General features: G+C 43.2%; 2 protein-coding genes across 15 annotated transcripts in view; both read right to left on the bottom strand.

Moving 5' to 3' along the window:
* The window catches only part of RIC8B (RIC8 guanine nucleotide exchange factor B), a 123,456-nt gene extending 117,828 nt beyond the window's left edge, over nucleotides 1–5,628 (bottom strand). For 5 of the 8 annotated variants that reach the window (XR_001888392.1, XR_001888391.1, XR_001888394.1 and 2 more), the window contains exon 1: nucleotides 4,759–5,628. Coding sequence is in view for 4 of the 8 variants with exons in the window: in XM_017888258.1 (XP_017743747.1) it covers nucleotides 4,759–4,842 (84 nt within the window). In the remaining 4 variants the exon portion in view is untranslated. The remainder of the gene's footprint in view (nucleotides 1–4,758) is intronic. The other 3 variants (XM_017888257.1, XM_017888259.1, XM_017888256.1) reach the window with 2 other exon arrangements.
* Nucleotides 5,629–12,526: 6,898 nt separating this feature from the next.
* RFX4 (regulatory factor X4) overlaps nucleotides 12,527–19,112 on the bottom strand; it is a 184,627-nt gene continuing 178,041 nt past the window's right edge. For 5 of the 7 annotated variants that reach the window (XM_017888249.1, XM_017888252.1, XM_017888251.1 and 2 more), the window contains one exon: nucleotides 16,466–18,066. In XM_017888249.1, coding sequence (XP_017743738.1) covers nucleotides 17,794–18,066 — 273 coding nt within the window. In that variant the 3' untranslated portion in view covers nucleotides 16,466–17,793. Of the gene's footprint in view, nucleotides 12,733–16,465; nucleotides 18,067–19,112 lie in introns of those variants that run through there. The other 2 variants (XM_017888254.1, XM_017888255.1) reach the window with 2 other exon arrangements.

Below are 19,112 nucleotides of genomic sequence, written 5' to 3'. Positions count from 1 at the left end.
TTGTGTCTGCGTTGAACAAGTGCAGGCTTTTTTTTCCTTGGCATTATTCCCTAAATAATACAGTACAACTACCTACCTGTATAGCATTCACATTGTATTATGTATTATAAGTAATCTAGAGATTATTTGAAGTATATAGGAGAGGCCAGGCACAGTGGCTCATGCCTGTAATCCCAGCACTTTGGGAGGCCCAGGTGAGCGGATCACTTGAGGTCAGGAGTTCACCACCAGCCTGGCCAACATGGTGAAACTCTGTCTCCACTAAAAATACAAAAATTAGCCAGGCATGGTGGCACACATCTGTAGTCCCAGCTACTCGGGAAGCTGAGGCAAGAGAATCGCTTGAACCTGGGAGGCGGAGGTTGCAGTTAGCCGACATCAAGCCACTGCACTCCAGCCTGGCCGACAGAGCAAGACTCTGTCTCAGAAAAAAAAAAAAAAGTATATAGGAGGATATGCCCAGCCAGGCTCAGTGGCTCACGCCTGTAATCCCAGCACTTTGGGAGGCCGAAGTGGGCAGATCACCTGAGGTTGGGAATTCGAGACCAGCCTGACCAACATGGAGAAACCCTATCTCCACTAAAAATACAAAATTAGCCGGGCATGGTGGTGCATGCCTGTAATCCCAGCTTCTCAGCAGGCTGAAACAAGAGAATCACTTGAACCAAAGAGGCGGAAGTTGTGGTGAGCCGAGATCGCGCCATTGCACTCCAGCCTGGGCAACAAGAGCAAAACTCCATCTCAAAAAGAAAAAAAAAAAGGATGGTGTGCCCAGATTATATGCAAATACTACGGTGTTTTCTATCAGGGACTAAAGCATTCAAAGATTTTGGTATCGACAAGATTCTGGTATGCACAGGAGATCCTGGAAGCAATCCCCTTTGGATACTGAGGAATAACTGTAGTATACCACTCCTGAAAAGAAACTTTTCTGTGCTCAAAACACAGAAGAGACAGGGCGAAGGCAACATAGCCCTGCAAAAAGATCCCTGGATATGGAATCTGAAGACCAGGTCTGCCATTTCCTAGGAATTAATATAAGATGACACACGAAATGTGAAATGCTTGGGATAATACATAGCACATAGCAGGTACTCAATAAATGTTAACAGGTGAATTTAGAGGAGAGAAAAACAACTGCTCCACCCGTTAAACAAACAAACAAACAAACAAACAAACTTGCCTATGCTGAGACCTATGCTCTGTTATGCCCTTGACAAGCAGACAAGTTTCATTCTTTCCGGGATAGATCTTTCCTCTCTCCAAGATAACAAAGGTCGGTGAATGAAGCAAGAAGGTTTGGAAATGAGAGTCTATATATATAACATAGTAGAAATTAGATGTTTCCTGGAGCCCGACAGGTATTTCGGAAAGTGGTACAAGGTATTTTGCTACCCATTAGAAAAAGAAGGGGAAGAATGGAGCATTATTTCCAAATTTTAATATTGTGCTATGCCAACTCATGCCATGTTTAATTTTTTTGTTCAAAGCTAACAGTTATGGAGCGCCTCCTCAGTGGCAGGCACTGTTCTGTATGCTTTACACATGTAACTCATTTAATCCTGATAACAAGCCTATGATATAGTTACTATTATTATCTCCATTTGGCAGATGAGGAAACTAAGCCACAGCAAAGTTAAGTAACTCATCTTAGGGCCACACAGCCATTAAGTTGAGGATCAGTGGCCAAGCTGGCTCTGGCCACACCTCTTAGGTACCCTGGTTATTATAATTGTAACTTACTGAGTGCTTCCTAGCTGCATTGTGCTCAGTGTTGGCATTACGTTTCACTTAATGTAATCCTCACAATAATTTAAGAGAATGGTGATATTATCCCTATTTTACAGATAACTGAGATTCACAGGCTTAACATAATTTATCCATAGTCGTAAAGCTAATAAATGGCAAAGTTGGGATTTGAACCAAGTTTATCCGATGCCACATCCCACCACCTTTCCACTATATTTGACTGCCTCCTTTCAAGGACTAGCTTTATTAGAGGAATAAGGTAGCATAAAGAACCTCTCCAGTACTCTCCCAAACAATGAACCAGTCTCTGTCTACAGTATTCATTTCTCTCTATTGGACTCTTCAATGCCCTATGATCACCTCATAATCCAAACATTTCTCAAATCCATTTTTCCAGACAAGGAAACTCAAGTATATGGTACCCAACTATTTTTTTGAGGGTTCCAAATTCCATATACCACAGAGCTGGGCAATTTAATTCCACCTCCCCATTCTTACTGCCTGAACCACTGTGATCATACATTCACTTCCTATTCATCTGCTCTCAAAATCTCTCCCTTTGAGGGGCACAACCTCTCTGCAGTATGATGCTCTGCCATTTTCTTTATACTATAATCAGCCCTACTGTACTGGCCCTACTATAGTCAGTATTAAATATGAGAGATTTCTGGCCAGGCACGGTAGCTTACACCTATAATCTCAGCACTCTGGGAGGCCAAGGTGAGACCATTGTTTGAGCCCACCAGTTTGAGAGCAGCCCAGGCAACATAGTGAGACCCCATCTCTACAAAAAATGAATTTAAAAAGTTAGCCCAGTGCTGTGGCACACACCTGTAGTCCAGCTACTTGGGAGGGGCAGCAGGGAGGAGATGGAGGCTGCAGTGAGCCATGATCACACCAGTGCACTCCAGCCTGGGTGACAGATACAGACCCTATCTCCAAAAAGGAAAAAGAAGGGAGTGCTTTCTTCTGAAAGAGCTAACTGACCCAATTCACATCTAGTCTGAGCACTCTCAGGCTTGATCCTAAAATTACAAGTGTTTGGGAATTTTCTGAAACACTTCAGATACCACTTTAAGCAAGACACACCATGCAAAACAACCTTAAAAACATTCGCAATACAAAAGGGGAGCTGGAGATGTTCAGGTTTTAAGCTCTGACAGCACCTGGCCAGGAGTGGTAAGCAGATACCAATCTGGAGGGAAGACCAACGAGAAGAGATAAACTGGAGGAAGCAAATCTGGAGTCTAATTAGTTTAGCCATAAAGGGAAGGAGAAATATTAAAGAAGGTGATTATATCCAGTTGAAGGTTTTTCCTCCTTCCTCCCCACAGAAACAAATTCCTATTTATTGCTGGGTATCTGGCATATAATAAGTGCTAAATAAACATTAGTTGATTCAACAAATGGCCAAGTGCTCTGTTGTATTTCTTGCTTCTGAAAATCGTTTGAAGCTGCCTCATGCCTTTTCTGGAAAGCAGTAATAAATCGAGTTAAATCATTGTAATCTCCACAATATGTACAACTATGCATTAAATGAGTTATTCCTAAATTAGGCAGACATGTTCAACAGTAAAGCATATCAGAAAGTGAAGGAGCTAAGATATGAATAGAGAGAACCTGTGTATCCTCCCAAGGAAAGTAACACAGTACGGTAGAAAGAGCGCTGGACTTGGAGTTGGACCACCTAAATTCAAATCTCAGCTCTATCTCTCAGGGGCTGTGTGGACTTGGGACCACATTATCATCCTAAATTTTATCATTTGTGAATTGGGGAATACCCATCACTCTCCTCACAGGGTTTTTGGGAAGATTAAACGGGAATTCAGCCGCCAGCATGCCATTTCTGCCCCGGGTGGAAAAGATTCAAAAATAAGACACAAATTGTCAATAATACAAAGTGGATGGATGCCGTGGCGGGCACAAAGCAAACACTGAAGGGGAGATGATGTACAGGGGCAAACGAAAGAAAAACATTAACAGTTAGGTTGTGACTTAGTGTTGGGTTTGTTTTCACAGAAGGGAGTCGCCAGTCATTCCTATAAAGCAGTCATCTAAACCAAAGGATAAAGGTGTGGTAGGCTATCTTTTGAAGCAAGCATGTAAAATTCCTGGAAGGAAAAGTAATGAAGAGCTAACGGTTCTTAGAAAGAGGTTCAGAGAAGTGACTGGGATTTATAATAAGATACTTTTTTTACAGCAGAGTTGTAAAGTGGAAAGAACTAAACTGGAATACCAGCTCCAAGTATGACCTTGGGCAAGTTACTTAACCAATCTAGAGTCTCAACTGCAAAATGCAGATAATACCTCACAGGATTGCTGTAAGATTAAATGAGATAATGGATAGGAAAGCTGTTAATGCGATACAAGTAATAGGTATCATTAGGAGTTACATTCTCCACCCACTTACAACATTATATGTCCATGACCTTGGGCGTGATTTCAGCTCTTTGCACCTCGGTTTCCTCATCTATAAAATGGGGAGGATGATACCATCTACCCTATAAACACTCTGAGGATCAAAGGAGACCATAGATGAGACATCAATGCCTTGAAAACCGTACAGTGCTAAAGGTATAGAAAGAACTGCCATCGTTGCTGATACGTTTTATACATGTCAAGGGCCGTGTTTATGCAGGGAAGCATGTATTTTTATACCATACAGGTGAGGAAGCCTCGCATGCATTTATGCATCCAGGAGTGAGGCACGGGGCACAGATGCACATCTATGGATTCCGGGGGTGTGACTTGCACGCTTGAGAGGAGGACCGGAGGTCAAGCTGCTGGGCCAGGAATCAGAGGAGTGGGCGCTAGAGTGGGGATAGTGGGATGCAGGATGCACGGATGGAAAAGGCTGGGGGCACAAACACGCATGCCCAAGCCGGAAACGTTTTCGGGGGAGAGCAATGCGCATCCCCGGAATGAAGGGGGTGGGGAAGGATGCGATGTGCAAGCACGGAGGGCGGCCCGGGGGTGCGATACCGCACGCCCGGGGCCAGGACTCTTTACCTTGTCGCTGTAATCCCTCAGGACCCGCTCGATAGCCCCCGCTTCGCCGGCCCGGACGATGTAGAGGGCGCGCTCCTCATCCATGGCCGCAGGTGCGGGGGAGCCGCGGCCGCTCTGCGCGCCCAAGCCGCTGCCTCCAGGTAAACGCCTCGCGCCCCCGCTCGCTCCTTCCCAGCTTCCTTCCTTCCCTCCTTCCCTCCCTCCCTCCTGCCTCCAACCCGCCAGCCTCCGCCCGGGCCGGCCCGACGTCACCGCCCCTCAACTTTCACCCCGCGACGTCACCGCTCCCCCAGCAACCGGCGCCTCACGGGCCACCCCGGACAAGGCCCAGGACTTGGTCGAGGCCTGGCTAGCGGACCGAGGCGGAGTCAGGCCCAAGGTCCTGCTTGCTCTCCTGCCTCTCCCTCCCTCGGAGGAGTGTCCAGTCTTTTAAGGGGGCTTTCACAGACTGAACCGTTCTTTCCTGACCCTCCTCTATGAATCATTCTCAGCGGACAAGAGCAACCCGGCTCTTCCCCGCCCATCTATGAAGCAGCCGCTAAATGGACTGCAATTCCCTGCATGCAATGGGGTTATCCCGCTCTTCCATCTAATTTACTGGAGTGCCGAATGGCATGCTGGGATTAGTAGTCATCCAGCCGGAAAGACTTCCCGCCAAGGGCATGCTGGGAACTGTGGTACCGCGAAGGCCGGAAACGGGAGTCTGGCGGCCGCCTGAGGCCAGCGGCGGGGAGACCGTTAGAGAGAGGGTGTAAGCCTCTGCTTCGGTGTGGTTCCTTACGCCGCTGACTCTCCTGCTCCAGCCTTGGCTGGCTGGGCTGGCTGACGGTTGCGGAAACTGCCATGCCTTGGTGGGAACTGTCAAGCACCGGTTTCATTCCCTTTTCTCATTTAGCGGTTTCGGTCTCGGAAATTCCTTCCTCTCTTGTTTGCATTCTTGTTATGTACTCAGCTACAGTAATGTGGGAAATAATCGAAGGCAGTTATCTGTATAAAAGAGGACTCGGCGATTTTCTGCCTTAATACTAATCTCTAGCGTACATCTCGTGCCACCGGGGCTCCAGACTCTCTTAGGTGATTTCCCCATATCCTCTAATTCTCCCAACACAAATTTTTGTGGAAATAAAAAGGAACCCGAATAGTTTTAAGTAATTTATCCTAAGTCACACGGCCAGAGAATGGGAAAGTCGAGGTTTGAAACCAGGCCTTACCCCGCGAAATGGCTGCTCTCCGACCACCAGGAACTGTAGTAATACCGATATAGTAGCGGTGGAGGTGCTGACAAAGTTTCCCATTGCCCCAGTGGTAATTACGTTGTCAGGCACTCTGTTAGTACTTCACCAGTGTTAGCTCTATCAATTTCATACACATTCATTCAACAAATATTTGAGAGCCTGTGTTGTGCCCAGGCACTGTTAAATGCAGTGTGGATACAGTGGGCCCAAAGTAAAGTCCCTGCCTTCATGGAGCTTCCATTCTAGTGAGCACCCATATGAGTTATTCTCATTTTAAGATGAGGAAACTGAGTCTTGGAGAGGGTAATTGGTTAATTTATCAAAATTGCAGATTTTTGGAAATTGAATTTGAACTCAGAGCCTGTGCTCTTTCTGCTCTCCCAAGCTTTTTTTGATGGAGAGTGGATGAATTCTCCAAGTAATTTCAAGTTTTCCATTCCAAAAAGCCTTTACCCGTAGCCATCCTTGATGTCTCCCCTACCAGTCTCCCCTCTTGAGCTGTGCTGAAGAGGAACTAGAGGGGCAAAATTTATTCATCTAATGATTGAATTTCTTCTATGCTGTGCTAGATATTCTGCTAGATGCTGGGAATTTGGAAATAAGAACGAACATGGGACCTGAGTTTATGGAGCTTTTGGTCCTTCTGTGTATTGTACTTTCCATGCAGCAAACATTTATTGAGCATATTTGTTGAGTCAGGCATTGGGTTAGGTGCTCTGTAATAAATTAAGTCAGAAAGATTTTAATCCATCTCTCCAAAAAGCACATTTTAGTAAGGTCATGGAATAGTTAGCTGAATTCCTAAGCTAATAGTAACATCTTGCGATTGTTTTTTAACAGTTTACAGAACGTTTTAATACTTCTAATCTCAATGGATCATTGGGGAAGGTATTGTTCCCGCTTTATAGATAAGAAAACAGGGTCAGACGAGTTAAGTAACAAGAACTGGGACTCAAACTGAGAGCTGTTAACAAAGTATTTGGGTGCCTACTCTGTGTCCAGTACAGTATTAAGTGCTTTGGGGATATCCATATATTTATTTTTGGAGCAAGGGTCTCCCAGAGAGGATATTAAACAAGCACAAAGTATCTTATTTCCGTAGAGATGTTTCTCTTTAGAATTTTTAGAAGGTCTCTGACATTTCAGACACATGTCTTTGAAATGTCTGTTTGCCAGAAATAGGCTATGTTTTAGGCTCCAACTCTGTACTTCTAAAAGAGATTTTAAAATGTAAAACAGATGAATTAATGACTTGGGAAGTTGTACTTTAGTAATTTTAATTAAATGTTCATATTCTGATTTTATAACTCAAAGGGATCTTTCACTCTACTTCAAGTCATCTTTTGACCACTGACGAGACTCTGGTTCCAGAAAAATTAAGTGGCTTGTCCAAGGTCAATAGTTACAAGCAGACTCTGGGAATGGAGCCGAGACTAGCTGAGTCCTAGGTCACTGCATCACTTTACCTTCTTGAATATTAGTTATGGGATACTTTCAGGGACTAGAGGCTCTTGTCGTGTTCTGACTCCACTTCCTGGTGATGCTTGAGTGGCATGATAGCAAGGAATTAAGATTTAGAGCCTTGGTAATCAAAGCAACAAATATTTTTTCACAAGTCGTTGCTCTTAGAAGCAGTAATATAGTAATCCTATATATATCTATGGACAGAGCTCTTAAATTCTTTAAATATCTTCATGTAGATTATTTGGTGTAATCCTTGCTATAGCTGAAATCGCAAGGTCAATAAGAGGCACATTTTCTTTTTTACAGAGAAAAGGGAAGTTCAGAGTATTGATTAGCTGGCTCATAAGCAAAGAAGTTTGCTAATAAATGGTATAGTTAAGGGCTAGAAGCACCCTGGGCTCTGATAACATGAAATATTATGGACTTTCATGTTAGGGCCAGTGAAAAAGCCTGCAAATAGATACTAGTCATTTATTTTGGACTTTGATATATCCTGCTGTGGCATTTCCTCTTGCCATGACAATGGGCTAGTTGGAATGTGCCAAATTGAAGGTCTTTAATGAGTACCTGGTGCTAACAGCTTTTAAAATTCAACTGTTGTAATACTTAGAATACATTTTCTTTAGGAGAAAGCAGAAATTTAAAGCCTTAGCAGCTTGGTCTATTGGCTACAGCTCCAGAATTGGAGTTCAGAGAATTCCACTAATTCAAGATATGACTTGTCACTCAGCAACCACCACCGCGCTATGTGAGGCCACTCACTCAACTTTTCTTGAGGTTTAGAAATGTAGAACTGAAATAATAGCTGGATTGTCCCACAGTGTCCTTAGCTGTTAAACTAAGGGATTGATCCAGATATAATTTCAGTTCTAAATTTTTCAGTTGTAAAATTTTGTGATTCTCAGAAAAACAAAACCACCTTTAAATATGCTCATTCTTTAGAAAACCCTATTAATAAGAGTGGGGATGTGAAAAATCAGTATGTGCAAATCAAATATCAATATGATATGTGCAAATCATCCCTTGGGCATACCTCCAAAGATTCTGATTCAGTTGATCTGTGGTGAAATCTGGATACTGGTAATAATTTTTTATTTTTATTTTTTTTTGGAGATTGGATCTCGGCTCTGTCACCGGGGGCTGGAGTTGCAAGTGGGGCCGGATCTCAGCTCCACTGCAAGCTCCGCCTCCCGGGTTTACGCCATTCTCCTGCCTCAGCCTCCCAAGTAGCTGGGACTACAGGCGGCCCGCCACCTCGCCCGGTAGCCCCTGGGCTAAGTTTTTTGTATTTTTTTGGTAGAGACGGGGTTCACCGTGTTAGCCAGGATGGTCTCAATCTCCTGACTTCGTGATCCGCCGTCTCGGCCTCCAAGGCTGGGATTCAGGCTTGAGCCACCACCGCCCGCGGCCCGATACTGGTAATTTTAAAAGCTTCTCAGTTGATTTGAATAAACAGCTAGTATTGAGAACCACTGGATCAATATTTTGATAGAGTATCTACCACTGAATTGGTTTTTTGATAGACCCCCAAACTCATGTTCATGTATCTCATTAGTCTTTGAGACATAACCTGACGATATGAAAGTTTTTTTTTGGCCAGGCGTGGTGGCTCATGTCTGTAATCCCAGCACTTTGGGAGGCCAAGGTGGGTGGATCACCTGAGGTCAGGAGTTTGAGATCAGCCTGACCAACATGGAGAAACCCCGTCTCTACTAAAAAAAAAAAAAAAAAAAAAAAAATACAAAATTAGCCGGGTTTGGTGGTTCATGCCTGTAATCCCAGCTACTCGGGAGACTGAGGCAGGAGAATTGCTTGAACCCGGGAAGCAGAGGTTGCGGTGAGCCGAGATCACACCATTGCACTCCAGCCTGGACAACAAGAGCGAAACTCCGTCTCAAAAAAAAAAAAAGTTATTTTTATTTCATTTTTTACCAAGAATTCTGTCTCAGCCGAGCACGGTGGCTTGTGCCTGTAATCCGAGCACTTCAGGAGGCCAAGGCAGGCGGATCTCTTGAAGTCAGGAGTTCGAGACCAACCTGGCCAACATGGTGAATCCCTATCTCTACTAAAAATACAAAAATTAGCTGGGCGTGGTGGTGCATGCCTGTAATCCCAGCTACTTGGGAGGCTGAGGCAGGAGAATCTCTTGAACCTGGAAGGCAGAGGTCGCAGTGAGGCAAGATCATGCCATTGCTCTCCAGCCTAGATGACAGAGCGAGACTCCCTGTCTCAAAAAAAAAAAAAAGAAAAAAGAAAAGAAAAAAAGAATGTAATCTTCCTTTGATAGCAAAGTTACTTAACAGTTTTATCCTTTAACCCATATTTAGTGCTCACTGGAGCACAGCGTTGTCTTAGATACCATAAAAAATTTTAAAAAGTAGAAATAATTGATTCTGTCCTTTGGGAATATAAGAAACAACCAAATAATACAGTGATCTTTTTTACTGATAGGAAGAAACAAAGTGAGCATAGTACTGTGTAAATCAAAGCAAGATAAACATTAATGGGAAGGAGAATAGAGTAGTCTTCTTGAAGGAGGTGATCTATAAAGAGGGATGGTAGAGAGAGCATAGAGGGCTCCAAGACAGGGGGAAATGCTATGAGAAAAGGTCAGGAGGCCAAAATTAACAAGATGCTTGTTGAGAAATGATACCAGCTTGGTTGAACTTGAAAGCCAGCAATGGAGATTTCTTAGAGGTCAGTGGGAAAGGAAAAGTTAAATGGGAGAGATGTTTCATAATCAGTGATGACTCTATAACCAGCCAGTCCAACTTCAACTTACAACATGTTGCATTCCTGAAAACGTTACCTTACAATGCTGTATAACATAAAATTAAATAGAATTGGGAGACAGGAAGGGAGAGTCTGTTGCTGACTGTCTTCACATCTTTATGCACATTATTTTATCTCTATCTCATAAAATTAGAGTTGGACTAGATGACTTCAAGGTTTTTTTTTTCCAACTCTTAAAAATTTATTTGATTCAGCCTTTCAGCACCTTTATGAAGTTCCTCAGTAATATTCACTGTATTCTGATTGCTTAAATTGAGTCCATGCCGTTAGTCCTAGGCAAATGTCCTTCTACTTGTTTAATATTGATTGGCTACCCACAGTGGGACTCTTAGATTAAGCATACAAAATGGGCTCTGCCCTTTAGGAGTTTTTATTTACCCAAGAGCAGGAATGTGGGTCAGACCTATTTGCATCTCGCTGACTTGGAATCCCATCCAAACACCTCTTGGGAAAACCAGCGCTTTGGGTGGCAATGCTGTAATGTGGTGAAAGAACCCGAACTGAGAACTGGAAAACCTGGTTTTTAGCCCTGACTCACTGTGTGAGTCTCAGAAGCCGATCATTTGTCAAATTCCTTGAAACCCTTCTGGCAACCAATTTTTTGTATCTAACAGGAAAACCTGAAGCCAAAAGACTCTAGTTTGAATTTTAACTCTGGGTGTACGGGGATAAATCACTTGCCGTCTTTGAGCACCGATTTTTCTCAACGTAATGAGCATAATTATACCTACTTTGCAGTAAGTTGGAAGGGTTAAAAGAGATGGCTGTCAAAGTGGCCAGCAAGGCGGACCTGGCATGGAGTAGCCACTAAAATGTTAGCTGAACTGGAATGAAAAATGCAGCCTTCCTTAGAAAGATGTGAAGATTCAGGGCTAAACATCTTGCCGTTCCTATGGATGCACAAATGCATGAGTTTTGATGTTGCTGCTGTTGTTTTTAACAACAGCAAAGTGATTCCAATGCGCTGCTTTGGTCTTTAGACTTTGGTCTAAAGACTTTAGACTTTAGACTTTGGTCTTTAGACATTTTAACACTGACATGCTGTAAGACAGTTTTCGGATAGTGACTGTTATGTGTATGTGTGTGTAAATAGGAATCTAAAACACTCTTTCAGTACCCCCTTCCCATATCGATGCCTTTGCAATTAAGTTTATTGAGATTCACATGTCAGAGGAAATATATTCTCACAACCTTTCTTCCCACCACCTCTTTTGCAGTAAGGCATTAATTTACTTACCAACATTTGATTAAACTCTTAAGGTTCAACCCTAGGAGGAGGTGGCGGTGGACAAAGGATTATTGTCATTCATCATCAACACATTTTAGTCTTCCCCTCGAGTTGCCTATGAAGGATTAGCATTTCCCTGAAAGGAGGAGGACAGAATAAATTGCGTCTACCGCCAAAGAACTGCCAGCTCCTTTCAGCTGGGGGCACATACCGGGAGCTTTTCCCATATTAGTCAGCTTTATCTCAACTTTTGGGCAGTGCCTACATCTGAATTTCATGGGTTTCAGGGTCAGTCAAAACAGAATTGTAGGGCTGTTGAGGTCAGAGGCCACCTCTGTCAAAGGGTAGTGACCTTAACAGCAAGAGGTAGCCAGTCTCCTCCATGCTCCCTCCTCCCCCACCCCAGTGACTTCATTCTAGTGAATGCTTGGCTCATTGCACGCCCCCCTGCAGAGCTTTTTTTTTTTTTTGACCTGGTAATAAAAATCCTCTGTGACCTGGTATTTTTTTTTTTCATTATTATTGATTTTCTTTTATTCCTGTTTCTCTATAGAATAACCAAATCTCGGTCATACATAATGCACTGGTTTGTATGTACGTTGGGAAATGACACAGGGAAAGGTAGTCTGCTATTTATTTACAGTGAGCAGAATGCCACCTCTGGTTTAGGGGAAGATCTGGTGCCCAGCTTAGAAACTGCCTGCATTTTGTGAGCACAAAAATTTCCCAAAACTTCTGAAACTCTCTTCCACCCCAGTAAGTTCTATTACCACAGTCAAGGTTGATTTTTAAAACTGCAGAACTGCTCAGGAGAGGGGAATGGAAGTTGGGATAGGGGTGGGAGGGTGGGAAGAAAAGTAGGAAGGAGGAAGACTATGCTTTGGTAGAAAAAGCACAGACAGGCTCTGGAGTAGTATTTCTTTTATTGTGTTTTAAAAATTAATATATAGCAAGAGACAGAGTCTCACTGTGTTGCCATGGTCTTAAACTCCTGGCCTCAAGTGATCCTTTCTCCTTGGCCTCCCAGAGTTCTGTGATTATAGGTGTGAGCCACTGTGCCTGGAGTAATTTTCAGATCCCAGTTCTGCCCCTTAAACTATAACCTTCAGCAAGGCATTAAGCTGCTCATAGTCTCCATTTCTTCACCTGTAAACAGAAGCGATTATGCCACTGGTGTTGCAGGGAACTTGTGAGAAGCAGACATGGCGAGTCTAATGTGCCAGGTACAGAGAAGACTTCAATAAATGGGAGACTCTGTGGATTAAGACAGATCTATTTCAGAAATGTGCCCCTGAGTGTGAGGTGAGGAAAGAGTGTAGCAGACTTCTCATTTAAAGATCATCCTTCTGCCTCAACTATATTTTGGTTCTTAAGACATCTTGCAGTTTATTGTTTCTGAGAGGTATAGCATATGCCAAGACATTCTGGATACCGTCCCTCACAGGGGCAGGCACAGTTTGATAGTTCCTTGAGAATTCACTCTTTTAAACTTCACTCAGAGGCTTTTCTTTTCTAGGAGAAGACATAAATACCAAGTATCAGCACTTCAACTCTTTCTAAGGCTGATTCTCTTACCCCTGCTGTCACGGTCAGACCTCATTATTTTTCATAATAGATTTTAAACAGCTGGTTTTAGCTCTTGAGGCATTTATGATGAGAAAGGGAGGCATATAACTGGGGAGTCCTATTTCTCCCACCCACCATCTCTCTTCACCCACACTCCTTTCCTAGCAACAGCTCTTTCTTCATCTCTTGTGGCCCACGTCTTCCGTCCCACCTACACCAGCAGCAGCAAAATATGGGGGTGAGAGGGCGGCGGCAGGGTTGGGGGAGGTTGAGACACAGGAGGGGGATTGGGGGAAGAGCTTCAGGGAGGAGGCTGGTGAAGCACAAAAGGTTCTGACCTCCTTGGAACAAGAGGAAGCCCCAAGCACTGTGTCCAAGCTGGCTTAGCTTGGGAGGCTGCCAAAGAACTGAAGCAGAGAAGTTCCAGGTTAGAAGGGCAGGCGGCAAAGTGGTAGGGAGGTGGGGGTAGCTGAAGGGAGAACAGAACAGCGCAGTTTAGAGAAAGGTTTGTCAGCTAAGGGAAAACTATGCACGGTGTAGGTTACTGTGGAGTGCCAGTACTTGCACAGAGCATGGTTCTCCACTCTGGACAAACAATGCTGCAAAAGAGAAACTTGGGCCACATGTTCAGGGAATAGTAGTAGTCCCTGAAGTTTAGAACTGGAGGGTGGAAGGGATCGTGTTTCTCAATGTTGACTGCATATTCAATCACCTGAGGAGCTTAGGAAAATACTGATGCCTGGGTCACATTCCAAGTCACTATTCATTGTGGGTGGGACATATACATCAGTATTTTTGTCTTTATTAATTTATTGAGACAGGTCTCTGTGCCCCAGCCTGAAGTGCAGTGGCCCATTCATAGCTCACTGTAAGCCCAAATACCCGGTCTCAAGTGATCCTCCCACCTCAGCCTCCTGAGTAGCTAGGACTGCAGGTATGTGTCACCACACCTGGCTAATTTTTAAATTTTTTGTAGGGATAGGGTCTCACTGTATTGCCCAGGCTGGTCTCAAAGTCCTGAGCTTGAGCTCAAGTGATCTACCCACCTTGGCCTCACAGAATGCTGGGATTACAGGTATGAGCCACCATGCCCGGCCTTAATTGTTTTCTAATCTTGCAAGTCTGCCTTTAAGCAGTGCAAGAGGTTGGAACAAAATAGCTGTTTGTGCTATCTTTCCTTCTCTAGATTCACTTCAGACATTTTGACTTTAAAGCAAATATTAAGGCCAGTTTTGAAGAGAGAGGAAAATTGCCAAACACTGCTCTCCAGAGTTGTGCAAGGGAGGATGGGGTTGGACTCATGAGCCTCACTCTGTGTTATAGCACCAGCTGGTGGAGCCAGTGCCTTCTCTCCTGTGGCTGCCTCCCTGAATCACTGCCCAGCTGCCAGTCTTCTCCGTTTTTTGTTTTCCCTAAACGGCCCGTCCATCCTCCTCATCCAGCTCTGCCAGCCCTGGTCCATCAGTGCAGACTGTAAGTTGGAATGTCATAATCATGTAACACACCTGCTTGAGGTCCAGAGTGGGGAGGTGAACCATTCAAGGTCACATGGCAGTTTCCACAATTTCCCCTCCCCCATTTGGGTTGGACTTACTCCATGGCAAACATTTTGGGTTGGTCTGTGCCTGGGTTTCAGTCTCAGAGGGGCCACAGATTCTCTTTCTACCCAGAGCTGGGGTGTACTAGAGGCCTGACAAAGAACACAGCAGGATGGAATCTGAGGACACCAGAGGCCTGCAATGTGGGTGAGCCATCCTGGCTGCTCTTCATAACTTCAGCCAGTTTCAAGCTGGCAGAGTTCTTTTCAGAAAAAGTCCTAAGAGGGGAGGGTCCCTTTATTGCCAAGACTCTTCTGTTCTTCCCCTGACAAGTGACTGGCCCCACTCCCAGCTGCCAACCTTGCCCGAATTTCCTGTTCTGGTGACTGACTGGGAGCTATCAGAGGGAAAGAAGGTGCATTTGAGTCATGTGCTCACAGCAGCTGTCATCTTTTCCTATTCAGATCTTTCCCAGTTCCAAAGTTTAAAGTTTTAAAACAATTGGGAACATAGGTACTACTCAGCTCCCAAGAGGTAGGCACCTTGTGCTCTGGAGAGGAGGCCCAGTGGCCTTTTGCCTTCATCTGAAGCTGCCTTCTTTTCCAGGGTCTTGGTTGTGCTGTGAAAGGGAGGCACACGTTTTCTTCCTTGCAAAGTTCCTGAGGTGACCTGTTCTATGGGCTTCAGACCCTTGTTGATTATGACTCGTTTTGCCTAAAGATTTGTGCAGTTAATGAGCTTGTGGCTGTTATGTGTAAATGGGTGTCCTATGCTGTCGTTACCTGACTAAAGAATTTGGTGGTTACTTTTTTGTGCTTAGTAAGTCAAAAGTCTGACTTCCTACACCCTTTCATTTATTTAAGGGAGCTCTGGCTTTGAATTGTAAGAGAGACTGGTCTGGTCACTCTTAGGTTTATTTTTCGCAGTGACTAAATCTGAAATTTCATTCTTCCTTTTCCTTACTTATATGAAAGCCAATTAATGGATTGTGGACAAAAGATCAAACTAATTGACCATCAGAAAGTGAAATTCAACATCTGCTTTCTTTTTGTGGAACAACATAGCTAAATATAAGGGGATGTTCTGTATTTAATTTTAATCTTAAAAATCATGTTCAGGTATAAATATATTATGTAATAGCAAGTAAGAACTTCGCTTTAAATATAAATCTTTCAAAATGCAAATTGAATTGTCAAGTTCTCATGCCTTTTAGTTAATATACTCACTACTCCCATTTCTGGACATCTGTGGTTCTGAACTTCTCATAGATCCTAGACTCTTAATGTTTGAGAAAAACACCATCATTGTACTTTGATACCCCACTCCTCTCAACCCCAGAATAAAAATACAATGCTGGAGAAGAATTTGTTAATACTTATTAAGTATTCAGTAATGTTACTGTTCTGTTCCAGAAGTTTATTAGCATTTAAAGCACTGTACTTTGAAATATCTTTACACCCAGTGATCATTAAAGCACAATGAACTAAGTACCAAGGGACCTCTTAGGGTACTGGTATCGAAGAATAGTATTCCCTATAAGAGCTGAAAGGTTCCTGCCTTTGGGTGACACTAACCACTGTGCAAACTTAGGACACATCTCTGTGTGTAGAAGAACTGTTCCCCTACAAACCTCTATCAGACTGTAGGTACTATTTTTACTTAATCATTATTCAAGGACAGGATGTGTGGTTTATACACATTTTAATTATTATATGACAAGATGATGGGGAACTGGATAAACACAGCCATATAAGACTACTTAGTTTTTCCCTGCCTACTTACACCCTAAGTATTCACAATGTTATTTATACACACACACACACACACACACACACACACACACACAGGTCATGTCAAATGAAAAGTCAGAAGAAAGCAGGTCATTTCAATATTTTTTATTTGAGTGTGAAACCATTCATATCTTGCACAACTGTACAGATAAAACTATTTCCATTGTAGCTGTAGACACAATTATCACACTGAGTGGTGTGATCAAAGATTTTATTTACAGAACAATTGCTAAAACATCCGATGTCATATTTCCATTTATTTCTTACCCATAGGGTAATAGGTCCACCATAATTGCTTGGTGCATTTTATAATACAGAAAGAAAACCTATATTAATCTCTAACAAACCTCACAAATTACTACAAATCTGACAGAAAAATGCCTACAAAAAAATTCTCCAAAAGTACAATACATTTTTATTTCCACACATACACAGTATAGTATAGGCTCAAAGGCACAGCTTTGAATTTTTTTCTATCAAAGTGTCGGATATTATTATAGTTTTATGAAGGAACCATGAAAGTCATTTTCACACTTGGTGCTTGGTGAGTTAAAGTTTGTTCCATCCAGTTTCACAAAGTTAACACAGCAGAGCTGAGTGTGATACTCAATGCCATAAATCCACATTCTCATAGAACTTAAAAAAAAAAAAAACACCTTCCTGCCTTTTGCTGACACTAGCCATTGTGCAAACTTAAGACAAATCCTTGTATGTAGAAGAACCAGTCTCCTACAAACCTCAATCAACTTAAGGCAATACAGAACAGACCTCTTCCTTCCCTCAAGACAGTGCTTACATTCCAAGACAATGCAGGTACTGTGACAGATGTGGGTTATGACAGAAAATCTAGAGTTTCCAGATAGCTCCCCATTTAGCCCTGGTGCTCCAGGAAGCAGTGATGATACCACCAGGAAGAAGGGATGTGCAGAACACGTCTGAGGGCTGTTCCTTGTACAGTACGATGACAGACAGATGGCAAGGTGAATGCTCTTGGTAAATTATGTGCCCATCCAAGAACACAAACCACATTCTGTCTCCAGTATCCATCCTTCAAGACTAAAGAGATTTTGTCAACAGGAAAATCAGTAGCTTACTAGAAGTGGTTGCCAACACAAAGCAAAGTCATGGAACAGAGGGAAAAGGCACAGAATGGCCTGCCCGAGATAGTGCTCTATAGAAACAGTCAAGTCTGGCTTGGCTACAGAAACCCAATCCCGCTGACTTTTAGTAAGTCCTGTTTCTGAACTAAAGTTTATTCATCCCACATTGAATCCCATCCTCATGTTCATTAGGAAAATGGACACTTAGGAATAGCCCATGAGTTACAATGTATAGAGATAAAGTCTTCTGGGGGATGGGTGTTGGGTTTATTATTATTAATAATTATTATTAATATTAAATATGGATGCCTATGATAGCAGTCATTTAGCCCATCCTGTAGAGGCCTCTCCGTTGATGTAAGCAAAGCCAGGAAAGTGTTGCATGTGCTCATACTCAGAATTCCTGCGCGTTGTCAGGGGTGTATACATGTCACTAGAGTTTCCGTACCTCGTGGAATGCACAGACGGGCTTGTGTAGCACGTGTTGGCGGAGGGCACCTCTGGCCAGCGGGGAGTGACTGGGGTAGGATGCAGTCTGGGAGTACTGCTCATCAAACAAGGTTCCATCCGGGAAGTGGGGCTATTAAAAGGGTACTTGTTGAGGGGAAAGAAATTCCACAAAGTAAAAATTAGCTTGAAGTTGCGTATACACAATATCAGTCATGTTTATAGTTTAAGTTAAATTTCTTAAGATGCTGTTAATGAGAGTTGATGGAGAGGAATCACTGAACTTCTGCAAGATTGAATCTTGGTCTTAGGGAATTCAACAGGAGAAATGCAAAAGATTTCATAGCCTGAGTTGGGCTGGTGTTTACTCATGCGGTTATACTGGCTTTCTGTTCCTAATCTACAATATCTTGGGAAGTCAAACCCAAAATGAGAAACAGCCACACCAGGAATACAGAAAAATAAGTGTGTGTCACACACACAAATACACTAGTAACTGCATGTCCAGATAAATAAATATGGATGTACAGATGGATGGTAGTGAGTTTTATTGTTAGTTATGGAGATGTGATAGGTCCTAGTCCATCAACCCAAGAGCATATAACACTGCCAAGTAAAATACAATGACGTTATTAAAAATAACATTTTACAGTTGAATTCAATTATAAACTTCAGCCTAAAAGCAGGCTTTTGAAGAGGAAGCAAGTCAACAATTTCAAAGGTTATTATTAGTGCCTATCATTTAGAGAATGTCTTTCTTTTTGGCTCACATTTGCTGAACTCCTGGAAGATACACGAATAGGAATTGGACTTGGTGTGAATGTGGAGGAAAGAGTCAAGAGAAACCAATTGAGAGCGGCGGGGAGGGGAGCTTTTGTGCAGGTCAGAGGAACAGGTGTTAGTAGCTACAAGAAGAGGGGAAGTAGTTCTAGAAAGGATTAGGAGTAAGAGAAGTGCTTCTGAAGTGCTTCTTCTTTTACATTCTTTTCTGTTACCAAGACAGCTATGCAAATAAGCCCCTGTTAGTAGGATCAGAGGGGAGGAAGGAGAGGAGCTATGGGCTCCCTTTGAGAGCTCCCAGTCAGCACTGTGCTGTCTGCAGGCCAGTCAGCACAAAGATTTCTTTGCTGTGCTGAGGGATACCCCACCAAGGACAGGAGCCAATCAACAAGGATGGCCAGAGCAGCGAGGAG

The sequence above is a fragment of the Rhinopithecus bieti genome, unplaced genomic scaffold, assembly GCF_001698545.2.
Source record: "Rhinopithecus bieti isolate Rb0 unplaced genomic scaffold, ASM169854v2 scaffold_17930, whole genome shotgun sequence".
In the NCBI taxonomy this organism is placed as follows: domain Eukaryota; kingdom Metazoa; phylum Chordata; class Mammalia; order Primates; family Cercopithecidae; genus Rhinopithecus; species Rhinopithecus bieti.
Note: the sequence above shows the minus strand (reverse complement) of the source record. Positions and strands in the feature narration are given on the sequence as shown.